This window comes from Bufo bufo, chromosome 1, assembly GCF_905171765.1.
Source record: "Bufo bufo chromosome 1, aBufBuf1.1, whole genome shotgun sequence".
Classification (NCBI taxonomy): Eukaryota; Metazoa; Chordata; class Amphibia; order Anura; family Bufonidae; genus Bufo; species Bufo bufo.
In genome coordinates, this window is record NC_053389.1 from 133,812,210 (window position 1) to 133,824,228 (window position 12,019).

A 12,019-nucleotide genomic window follows, 5' to 3' on the forward strand; every position below is an offset into this window, starting at 1 on the left:
TGAAAGTCACAACAAAAGAACAAAAGGTACCACTGGAATCATGGGTAGTTGTGCTAGAGAGCCATGTAAGCAGTTTGTAAAGTCCAAGTTTAATGACAGACTCCCCTTAAAGTGTAAATGCTATTCTATTTTTATTTGTGTAATGTGTAGGGGCAGTAATACGGACCATTTTTGCAATATACTTTAATTACTGAAATCGTACATTTCTATTAGAAAAATAGCTCTAAAGTGGCCTTAGCAACGCTCCTCTGTCTTCTGTTTACATAACACAGTCAGTGTTAGCAAGACTCCACTGTTCTGTAAACAGAAGACAGAGGAGCGTTGCTAAGGCTTAAAATGGGCCACTTTACAGCTATTTTTCTAATAGAAATGTACGATTTCAGTAATTAAAGTATATTACAAAAATAGTTAGGTATCACTGCCCCTACATATTACACAAATAAAAATAGAATGGCAGTTACACTTTAACTTCCACTACCAAGGACAACCTCTTGTTTAATGGGTGTATTTTTTTCTCAAGTCTTTTAGCTAATGTTTTATAAGGGTAAAATAATCTTACACAGAGGGGTTGTCCTACGAAAAACATTCTACAATTTTCAAACCAGCACCTAGATCTGAATACTTTGCATGTAATTAATGATGTGTTATATCTGAGTGATTCACTGAAATCTATCTATATAGCGCTACCTGTTTGCTCCTTTTAATTTCTCTGTCCTGCTCACTGAGACGGAAGCACATACTCTGTTCCATCCTTCAATTGTCACCAGCTGCAGTAGAAAGGACACACCCCTGAGAAAGGACACGCCAGTAGACCAGTTGGAGTAATGAATAGGCAGATCTCTTGATCCATGTGAGGCACAGGGCTGGTTCTCAGGTGTGCACCTAGTCTTTCGGCTGCCTGAGGCAAAAACTGAAAGGGCGCCCCCACTACACATTGCCAATTTCTTAACCTAACCCCTTCCCTTCAGCCCATGGCCCTTCGGTTGCCCCCTCTTGCCCCTACCTGGTGCTGCCTGAGGCAATCGCCTCACCTGGTCTCATTGGTGGTGCACCCCTGCTGGTTCTAACTTTGTTAGAAAGAGGTAGTCATAGATTATGTAGGATTTTCATTTTTTACATTATTCATGGGATAGCCCCTTTAAGCTCTGAGGTCAACAGAGAAGTCTCCCAGCATCTATTAGGACATGAACGGACACTTGATTCATATTTTCATATGCAAGACCTGTGCTGTACGGAAAATTGAATGCAGCTGAACGTCTGTTGCATGAGGGTCATGTAGCTAGAACGCCACAAAGCAACCTTGATGTGATGAGCTTATTTATTAGCAATACAAATAAAAGCTACTATTAATGATATGAGGTCATCATTGTCAAAATGTATACACAATCAATAACAAAGCTGCAGTAAAGACTGCTATAGGGATTCAAATCCGTATTGGCTTAGACATCTTGTGTATCCCAACTGAAGCCTCCGGGGGCGCTGTTTTGCATAGGACAAAATCATAATTTATGTATGAAAGAGAGAAATCTCTGCATAAAATAGCAGGATATTTTTCAATTGAAAAGTCTTCATGAAACAAAGTGTCCCTCCTGGCATCTACAAACCACACTTGCCCATCTAAGTCCATCATTACCTAGGTTGAGGACTTGTGTTGGTTCTTTAATTACTATAATTTAAATTATTAAATTATTAACCACTTAAGGACCACAGGTTTATACCCCCCTAAAGACCAGGCCCTTTTTTACAAATCGGCACTACACTACTTTCACCGTTTATTGCTCGGTCATGCAACTTACCACCCAAATGAATTTTACCTCCTTTTCTTCTCACTAATAGAGCTTTCATTTGGTGGTATTTCATTGCTGCTGACATTTTTACTTTTTTTGTTATTAATCGAAATTTAACGATTTTTTTGCAAAAAAATGACATTTTTCACTTTCAGTTGTAAAATTTTGCAAAAAAAACGAGATCCATATAGAAATTTTGCTCTAAATTTATAGTTCTACATGTCTTTGATAAAAAAAAAATGTTTGGGTAAAAAAAAAATGGTTTGGGTAAAAGTTATAGCGTTTACAAACTATGGTACAAAAATGTGAATTTCCGCTTTTTGAAGCAGCTCTGACTTTCTGAGCACCTGTCATGTTTCCTGAGGTTCTACAATGCCCAGACAGTACAAACACCCCACAAATGACCCCATTTCGGAAAGTACACACCCTAAGGTATTCGCTGATGGGCATAGTGAGTTCATAGAACTTTTTATTTTTTGTCACAAGTTAGCGGAAAATGATGATTTTTTTTTATTTTATTTTTTTTCCTACAAAGTCTCATATTCCACTAAGTTGTGACAAAAAATAAAAACTTCCATGAACTCATTATGCCCATCACGAAATACCTTGGGGTCTCTTCTTTCCAAAATGGGGTCACTTGTGGGGTAGTTATACTGCCCTGGCATTCTAGGGGCCCAAATGTGTGGTAAGGAGTTTGAAATCAAATTCTGTAAAAAATGACCAGTGAAATCCGAAAGGTGCTCTTTGGAATATGGGCCCCTTTGCCCACCTAGGCTGCAAAAAAGTGTCACACATCTGGTATCTACGTACTCAGGAGAAGTTGAGGAATGTGTTTTGGGGTGTCATTTTACATATACCCATGCTGGGTGAGATAAATATCTTGGTCAAATGCCAACTTTGTATAAAAAAATGGGAAAAGTTGTCTTTTGCCAAGATATTTCTCTCACCCAGCATGGGTATATGTAAAATGACACCCCAAAACACATTCCCCACCTTCTCCTGAGTACGGAGATACCAGATGTGTGACACTTTTTTGCAGCCTAGGTGGGCAAAGGGGCCCATATTCCAAAGAGCACCTTTCGGATTTCACTCGTCATTTTTTACAGAATTTGATTTCAAACTCCTTACCACACATTTGGGCCCCTAGAATGCCAGGGCAGTATAACTACCCCACAAGTGACCCCATTTTGGAAAGAAGACACCCCAAGGTATTCCGTGAGGGGCATGGAAAGTTCCTAGAATTTTTTATTTTTTGTCACAAGTTAGTGGAAAATGATGATTTTTTTTTTTTTTTTTTTTTTCATACAAAGTCTCATATTCCACTAACTTGTGACAAAAAATAAAAACTTCCATGAACTCACTATGCCCATCAGCGAATACCTTGGGGTCTCTTCTTTCCAAAATGGGGTCACTTGTGGGGTAGTTATACTGCCCTGGCATTCTAGGGGCCCGAATGTGTGGTAAGGAGTTTGAAATCAAATTCTGTAAAAAATGACCTGTGAAATCCGAAAGGTGCTCTTTGGAATATGGGCCCCTTTGCCCACCTAGGCTGCAAAAAAGTGTCACACATCTGGTATCTCTGTATTCAGGAGAAGTTGAGGAATGTGTTTTGGGGTGTCTTTTTACATATACCCATGCTGGGTGAGATAAATATCTTGGTCAAATGCCAACTTTGTATAAAAAAATGGGAAAAGTTGTCTTTTGCCAAGATATTTCTCTCACCCAGCAGGGGTATATGTAAAATGACACCCCAAAACACATTCCCCACCTTCTCCTGAGTACGGGGATACCAGATGTGTGACACTTTTTTGCAGCCTAGGTGGGCAAAGGGGCCCATATTCCAAAGAGCACCTTTCGGATTTCACAGGTCATTTTTTACAGAATTTGATTTCAAACTCCTTACCACACATTTGGGCCCCTAGAATGCCAGGGCAGTATAACTACCCCACAAGTGACCCCATTTTGGAAAGAAGAGACCCCAAGGTATTCGCTGATGGGCATAGTGAGTTCATGGAAGTTTTTATTTTTTGTCACAAGTTAGTGGAATATGAGACTTTGTATGAAAAAAAAAAAAAAAAAAAAATCTGCATTTTCCACTAACTTGTGACAAAAAATAAAAAATTCTAGGAACTTGCCATGCCCCTCACGGAATACCTTGGGGTGTCTTCTTTCCAAAATGGGGTCACTTGTGGGGTAGTTATACTGCCCTGGCATTTTCCAGGGGCCCTAATGTGTGGTAAGTAGGTAAATGACCTGTGAAATCCTAAAGGTGCTCTTTGGAATATGGGCCCCTTTGCCCACCTAGGCTGCAAAAAAGTGTCACACATGTGGTATCGCCGTATTCAGGAGAAGTTGGGGAATGTGTTTTGGGGTGTCATTTTACATATACCCTTGCTGGGTGAGAGAAATATCTTGGCAAAAGACAACTTTTCCCATTTTTTTATACAAAGTTGGCATTTGACCAAGATATTTCTCTCACCCAGCATGGGTATATGTAAAATGACACCCCAAAACACATTCCCCAACTTCTCCTGAGTACGGCGATACCAGATGTGTGACACTTTATTGCAGCCTAGATGCGCAAAGGTGCCCAAATTCCTTTTAGGAGGGCATTTTTAGACATTTGGATACCAGACTTCTTCTCACGCTTTGGGGCCCCTAGAATGCCAGGGCAGTATAAATACCCCACATGTGACCCCATTTTGGAAAGAAGACACCCCAAGGTATTCAATGAGGGGCATGGCGAGTTCATAGAAATTTTTTTTTTTTGGCACAAGTTAGCGGAAATTGATATTTTTAATTTTTTTCTCACAAAGTCTCCCTTTCCGCTAACTTGGGACAAAAATTTCAATCTTTCATGGACTCAATATGCCCCTCACGGAATACCTGGGGGTGTCTTCTTTCCGAAATGGGGTCACATGTGGGGTATTTATACTGCCCTGGCATTCTAGGGGCCCTAAAGCGTGAGAAGAAGTCTGGAATATAAATGTCTAAAAAATTTTACGCATTTGGTTTCCGTGAGGGGTATGGTGAGTTCATGTGAGATTTCATTTTTTGACACAAGTTAGTGGAATATGAGACTTTGTAAGAAAAAAAAAATAATAATTCCGCTAACTTGGGCCAAAAAAATGTCTGAATGGAGCCTTACAGAGGGGTGATCAATGACAGGGGGGTGATCAATGACAGGGGGGGTGATCAATGACAGGGGGGGTAATCAATGACAGGGGGGGGATCAATGACAGGGGGGGTGATCAATGACAGGGGGGGTGATCAATGACAGGGGGGGTGATCAATGACAGGGGGGGTGATCAATGACAGGGGGGGTGATCAATGACAGGGGGGGTGATCAATGACAGGGGGGGTGATCAATGACAGGGGGGTGATCAATGACAGGGGGGGTGATCAATGACAGGGGGGTGATCAATGACAGGGGGGTGATCAGGGAGTCAATATGGGGTGATAACCACAGTCATTGATCACGCCCGTGTAAGGCTTCATTCAGACGTCCGTATGCGTTTTGCGGATCCGATCCATCTATCAGTGCATCCGTAAAAATCATGCGGACATCTGAATGGAGCTTTACAGGGGGGTAATCAATGACAGGGGGGTGATCAGGGAGTCTATATGGGGTGATCACCACAGTCATTGATCACGCCCCTGTAAGGCTTCATTCAGACGTCCGGATGCGTTTTGCGGATCCGATCCATCTATCAGTGGATCCGTAAAAATCATGCGGACATCTGAATGGAGCTTTACAGGGGGGTAATCAATGACAGGGGGGTAATCAATGACAGGGGGGTGATCAGGGAGTCTATATGGGGTGATCACCACAGTCATTGATCATGCCCCTGTAAGGCTTCATTCAGACGTCCGGATGCGTTTTGCGGATCCGATCCATCTATCAGTGGATCCGTAAAAATCATGCGGACATCTGAATGGAGCTTTACAGGGGGGTAATCAATGACAGGGGGGTAATCAATGACAGGGGGGTGATCAGGGAGTCTATATGGGGTGATCACCACAGTCATTGATCATGCCCCTGTAAGGCTTCATTCAGACGTCCGGATGCGTTTTGCGGATCCGATCCATCTATCAGTGGATCCGTAAAAATCATGCGGACATCTGAATGGAGCTTTACAGGGGGGTGATCAATGACAGGGGTGTAATCAATGACAGGGGGGTGATCAGGGAGTCTATATGGGGTGATAACCACAGTCATTGATCACGCCCCTGTAAGGCTTCATTCAGACGTCCGGATGCGTTTTGCGGATCCGATCCATCTATCAGTGCATCCGTAAAAATCATGCGGACATCTGAATGGAGCTTTACAGGGGGGTAATCAATGACAGGGGGGTGATCACCACAGTCATTGATCATGCCCCTGTAAGGCTTCATTCAGACGTCTGTATGCGTTTTGCGGATCCGATCCATCTATCAGTGCATCCGTAAAAATCATGCGGACATCTGAATGGAGCTTTACAGGGGGGTGATCAATGACAGGGGTGTAATCAATGACAGGGGGGTGATCAGGGAGTCTATATGGGGTGATCACCACAATCATTGATCATGCCCCTGTAAGGCTTCATTCAGACGTCCGGATGCGTTTTGCGGATCCGATCCATCTATCAGTGCATCCGTAAAAATCATGCGGACATCTGAATGGAGCTTTACAGGGGGGTGATCAGGGAGTCTATATGGGGTGATCACCACAGTCATTGATCACGCCCCTGTAAGGCTTCATTCAGACGTCCGGATGCGTTTTGCGGATCCGATCCATCTATCAGTGGATCCGTAAAAATCATGCGGACGTCTGAATGGAGCTTTACAGGGGGGTGATCAATGACAGGGGGGTAATCAATGACAGGGGGTGATCAGGGAGTCTATATGGGGTGATCAGGGGTGATCAGGGGCTAATAAGGGGTTAATAAGTGACGGGGGGGGGGTGTAGTGTAGTGTAGTGGTGCTTGGTGCTACTTTACTGAGCTACCTGTGTCCTCTGGTGGTCGATCCAAACAAAGGGGACCACCAGAGGACCAGGTAGCAGGTATATTAGACGCTGTTATCAAAACAGCGTCTAATATACCTGTTAGGGGTTAAAAAAAACACATCTCCAGCCTGCCAGCGAACGATCGCCGCTGGCAGGCTGGAGATCAACTCTCTTACCTTCCGTTCCTGTGAGCGCGCGCGCCTGTGTGCGCGCGTTCACAGGAAATCTCGGCTCACGCGAGATGACGCCTATTGGCGTTAGCGTAGCCTGGGGGAGCCGCCGCAATGACGCCTTTCGGCGTTACAGTTGCGGGAAGTGGTTTTAAATAAAACAACAACAACAACAACAACAACAACTAGCTAGCCTGGTGGATATAGAACACTTTTGATAGGACCAAATATTTGCTGGTACAAGTAGTGAAGGAGTTAAGAAGACTACTCAATAAGCAATTTGTGGGTTACATAATTGTCCTCCATTTTATCTCTGGAGACTCCTTAGAGTCTGAAATATTTACTGTGTTAGGAGCAATGGATCTGCCAATTACAGATCCGTTTTAGCAGCTGCTACACAAAGGATTTCTTCCAAGGCCGTTCTGCAATTTCCTGTACCCACAGCATGGTCCAAATACTGAATTACCTTCGTGTATGATAAATCCACCGTGGTCTAAAGATGATGCAGCATTTATGAAGAAACAAATATCGACATAAAGGATAAGAAAATATTCTGTGTATCAGTAAGATATAGAACGATGTCACCAGCTGTCTTAAAACTATGGACGGGATATAATGTAAACCCTGATGCAGAGATACATCTCCACCCTGCTTATTCCTCTACTGTTTTTCTTGTGTGTCAGTTCAAGCGCTCTCTTCATGAATCAAAAAGCTCAGGATGAACAAAACTGTAGTTTCCACCAACAAAGGAGAAGGTTTGAAGCTGTTCTGTCATACGCAAAGGCATTTAGAAACGTGTCTGAGGTTATAAACTGTCTGAGCATGATGAGGGTTCTTGTCCCACAACAGCAGACCACTGAGCTACAAGATACCAAGGAGAAGACATCAAAAATTACCTGGATTGGAGGTACTTGAATGACTTTGTCCACATTTGTTAGGGAAAGTGGGACATACCACAGGGTTGCCCTGTTGGTCAGTCTTTTTGCCCCTACAAAAAATAAATACATACAGATAAAAATGTTTACAGCATCATCAATAATCCTTATATAAAATTCTAGAAAATGTATAAATGTATATATTTTGGAATATTTCTACCTTATTGTTAACTATAAAACTATTACAAGTCACTAATGAGGTCCATGACCATATGAACGTTCAAGGCCACAGAATGAGTACATGCAGTAGCATTTAGACCCCTTCAGTCTTCTCATTTTGTTATGTTGCGGCCCTGTGCTAAAAAAAAATATTATAATAATCATGTCACCCTGTCCCCCATCAATCTGCACTCAATAACCTATAATGAGAAAGTGAAAACAGAATTTTAGAAATGTTTGTAAATTTATTGAAAAAATAAATAAATAAATAAATAAAATCACATGAAGATAAGAATTCAGTGCCTTTACTATAAAGGAAAGAGACAAAACATCTTATGCTGCGTTCACATCAACATTCAGTGTTTCCGTTCTCCTGCTTAGTTATAGGAGCAGAAGAATGGAAAGGACGGATTCGGCACATAACGGAGCCGAGCTGAGCCTACAGTCCCTATAGAATATAATAGGGTCCATAAGGTTTCTGCTCAGAGGAAGAATTTGGAAGTGGAGACAAGTTGTGAATGTAGGAGTTTTGTCTCCGCTTCAAAAATCTTCCTCTGAGCGGAAACCTAACGGACGCCATTATAGTCTATGGGGTCCGTAGGCTTCGTTCAGCTCAGTTATGTGCCGAATCCGTCCTTTACGTTCTCCTGCTCCTATAACGGAGCAGGAGAACGGAAAGGCTGAACGCTAATGTGAACTCAGCCTTAGAAAGTCCAGAATCATCAAGGCCGTGCAAGATAACATCTGTAAGGTACTACTCGTTTATGGAAAGAGACTTCACTGCTATGGGAAGGGTTCATTGCCTTCAGCACTCACCACACTTTGAGAGAGAGAGGATGCAAATCTAAACCCTGCACCTCTAAGCCCAGGAATTGCAGAAAGAGTCAACAAAAACAGAATAGCACGCCTGTGGTTTTTTCAAGAAACTACGTGTCCTTAGAAGGAGAGTCAGGAAGCACTACTATTACAATCAATGTTGCCACCTATACACAGCTATAGGAGACCATTCTATGACAGACTTTGGAACTATGCTTTTTACTGCTATATTTACTACTACTCCCATCATCTATTTAGTAAAGTAAGATATTTTTTTTTTAAACCAACAGGCCTGATTATTGACTTTATCATATATCCACCAGCCTTGCACGGTGCACCCTGCCAATCACCTAACATCAAGGGCACACTAACTACCATCAGGCAGTAGCTCCAGCAAGTCAAGTAGAGCCCCAAGTGAAGAAAGGGAGCACCAAAGTGAGGACTGCCACTCTGAGCACTTCAGGGACACAACCACCCCTCCTGCCCTTTCTGCCCTTCACCTCCCCTGCAGATTGATGCATATATGCAATACATTCAGAAAGTCTTTAGACCCTTTGACTTTCTTCACTTATGTTACGTTATGTTGCGGCCTTGTGCTAACATAAAAAAATAAAAATCTAATTATTTCCCCCATCAATCTGCACTTAATACCCCATAATGAGAAAGTGAAAACATAATTTTAGAAATGTTTGCTTATTTAAAAAAATAAAAATAATTTTTTTTTTGCATGGCCATAAGTATTCAGACTCTTTGCTATGCCACTTGAAATTTAGCTCTGGAGGCCTCCAATTTCTCTAGATCATCTTTGAGATGTTTCTACACCTTGACTGGAGTCCATCTGTGGTAAATTCAGGTGATTGGACATGATTTAGAAAGACCCCCCCATTTCTATATAAGTTCTCACAGCTGACAATGCATATCAGAGCAAAAATCTAAGCACAAGGAGGAAAAAAACTTTCTGTAGAGCTCAGAGACAGAAATGTGTGGATGCATACACCTGGGGAAGGGTACAAAACATTCTGCTGCACTAAAACTTCCCACGAGCACAGTGGCCTCCATAATTCTTAAATGAACAAAGTATGGAACAACCAAAACTTTTTGTAGACCTGGTTGCCCAACCAAACTAAGTAGTCAGGGGAGAAGGACCTTAGTAAGAGAGGCAATCAAGACCCCAATGGTCACTCTGGTTGAACTCAAAAGATCCTGTGTGAAGATGGGAGAAACTTCCTGAAGGTCAACCATCACTGCAGCACTCCACCAAACTGGACTTTATGGCAGAGTGGCCAGAAAAAATGATCTTCTCAGTAACTGGCACATGAAAGCCCAACTGGAGTTAGCAAAAAAAACACACCTAATAGACTCTTAGACTGTGAGAAGAAAGATTATCTGGTCGGAAGAAACCAAGATTTAACTTTTTGGCCTTAATTCTAAGTGTCATGTATGGAGGAAACCAGGCACTGTTCATTACCTGCCCAATACCATCCCTACAGTGAAGCATGGAGTGGCAGCATCATGCTGTGGGGTGTTTTTTTCAGCATTTGGGACAGTGAGACTGGTCAGGATTTAGGGAAAGCTGAATAGAGCAATCCGTAAAGAAATTCTTAATGAAAACCTGATACAGAGTGCTCTGGACGTCAGACTGAGCTGAAAGTTCACCATCCAACCAGGGCCGTCTTTACCAAGGGGCAAAAGGGGCAGCTGCCCCGGGACCAGTTGCTCCTGGGGGGCCCAAGGCAGCTGCCTCTTGAGCCCTGCTAGCTACTGCCCCGGGTGTCAAGCTGTCAGCTACACAGGGAGGTGCTGCCGTGCCTGCCTGCACTGAGTCCAGCCAGGCATCATGATCGTACTGTGTTAAAGTTGTGATCACTTCAGGACCTTAATGACATCATCACCATGTGACCAGTAACCTAGCAATTACTGGTCACATGGCTATGAGGTCATCACAGGTCGTACCAGGAGTGTTATGTGGAGCTTTTTTGTGTGAACATTACATCAGAAAAAGGTGACAGGGGCTGTTATGTTAATATACTGTAAACTACTGTATAGTGGTGGGCTGTATACTGTGTGGGGGCCTGTATACTGTGGGGGGCCTGTATATTGTGTGGGGGCTGTATACTGTGGGGGGGGCTGTATACTGTGTGGGGGCCTGTATACTGTGTGGTGGCCTGTATACTGTGTGGGGGCCTGTATACTGTGGGGGGGGGCTGTATACTGTGGGGGGTCTGTATACTGTGGGGGGTCTGTATACTGTGTGTGACTGTATACTGTGTGGGGCCTGTATACTGTGGGGGGGCTGTATACTGTGTGGTGGGCTGTATACTGTGTGGGGGCCTGTATACTGTGGGGGCTGTATACTGTGTGGTGGGCTGTATACTGTGTGGGGGCCTGTATACTGTGGGGGGGGCTGTATACTGTGTGGTGGGCTGTATACTGTGTGGGGGCCTGTATACTGTGTGGTGGGCTGTATACTGTGTGGTGGGCTGTATATTGTGTGGGACTGTATACTGTTTGGGGGCCTGTATACTGTGGGGGGGGGGCTGTATACTGTGTGGGGGCCTGTATAGTGTGGGGGGGGCCTGTATAGTGGGGGGGCCTGTATAGTGGGGGAGCCTGTATAGTGGGGGGGGCCTGTATAGTGGGGGGGCCTGTATAGTGTGGGGGGGGGTTGTATAGTGTGGGGGGGCCTGTATAGTGGGGGTGCCTGTATAGAGTGGGGGGCTATACTGCTGTACTGTATACTGTGGGGGTCTGTATACTGTATACTGTGGGTGCGGTATAGTGTGGAGTGCTATACTGCTGTACTGTATAGTGTGGGGGGCTGTATCGTGTATAGTTTGGGGTGCTGTATACAGTGAGGTGTTGTAAACTGCGAGGTGCTGTATACTGTGGGCTGCTATACTGCTCTACTATATATTGTGGGGTACTGTATAGTGTGGGGTGCTATACTGCTCTACTATATACTGTGGGGTACTGTATAGTGTGGGGTGCTAAACTGCATACTGTGTGGTGCTGTATACTATAGGGTGCTATACTGCATACTGTGGGGTGCTGGGGTGCACTGTAACACTAGGGTAAGCCGAGCCCTGGTCTCCTTCCTGCAGAGAGGTGCCCACTTCCAGCCTGAGCCCAGCTGCCCAGAGCACTGATCCTGAGCCGCTGGAGTCT

The 12,019-nt window shown here is 43.8% G+C and overlaps 1 protein-coding gene across 4 annotated transcripts in view; it reads right to left on the minus strand.

Moving 5' to 3' along the window:
• The window catches only part of ACOT7 (acyl-CoA thioesterase 7), a 223,866-nt gene that overhangs the window by 123,994 nt on the left and 87,853 nt on the right, over positions 1 to 12,019 (minus strand). For all 4 annotated transcript variants that reach the window (XM_040429650.1, XM_040429665.1, XM_040429658.1 and 1 more), the window contains one exon: positions 7,841 to 7,932. In XM_040429650.1, coding sequence (XP_040285584.1) covers positions 7,841 to 7,932 — 92 coding nt within the window. The remainder of the gene's footprint in view (positions 1 to 7,840; positions 7,933 to 12,019) is intronic.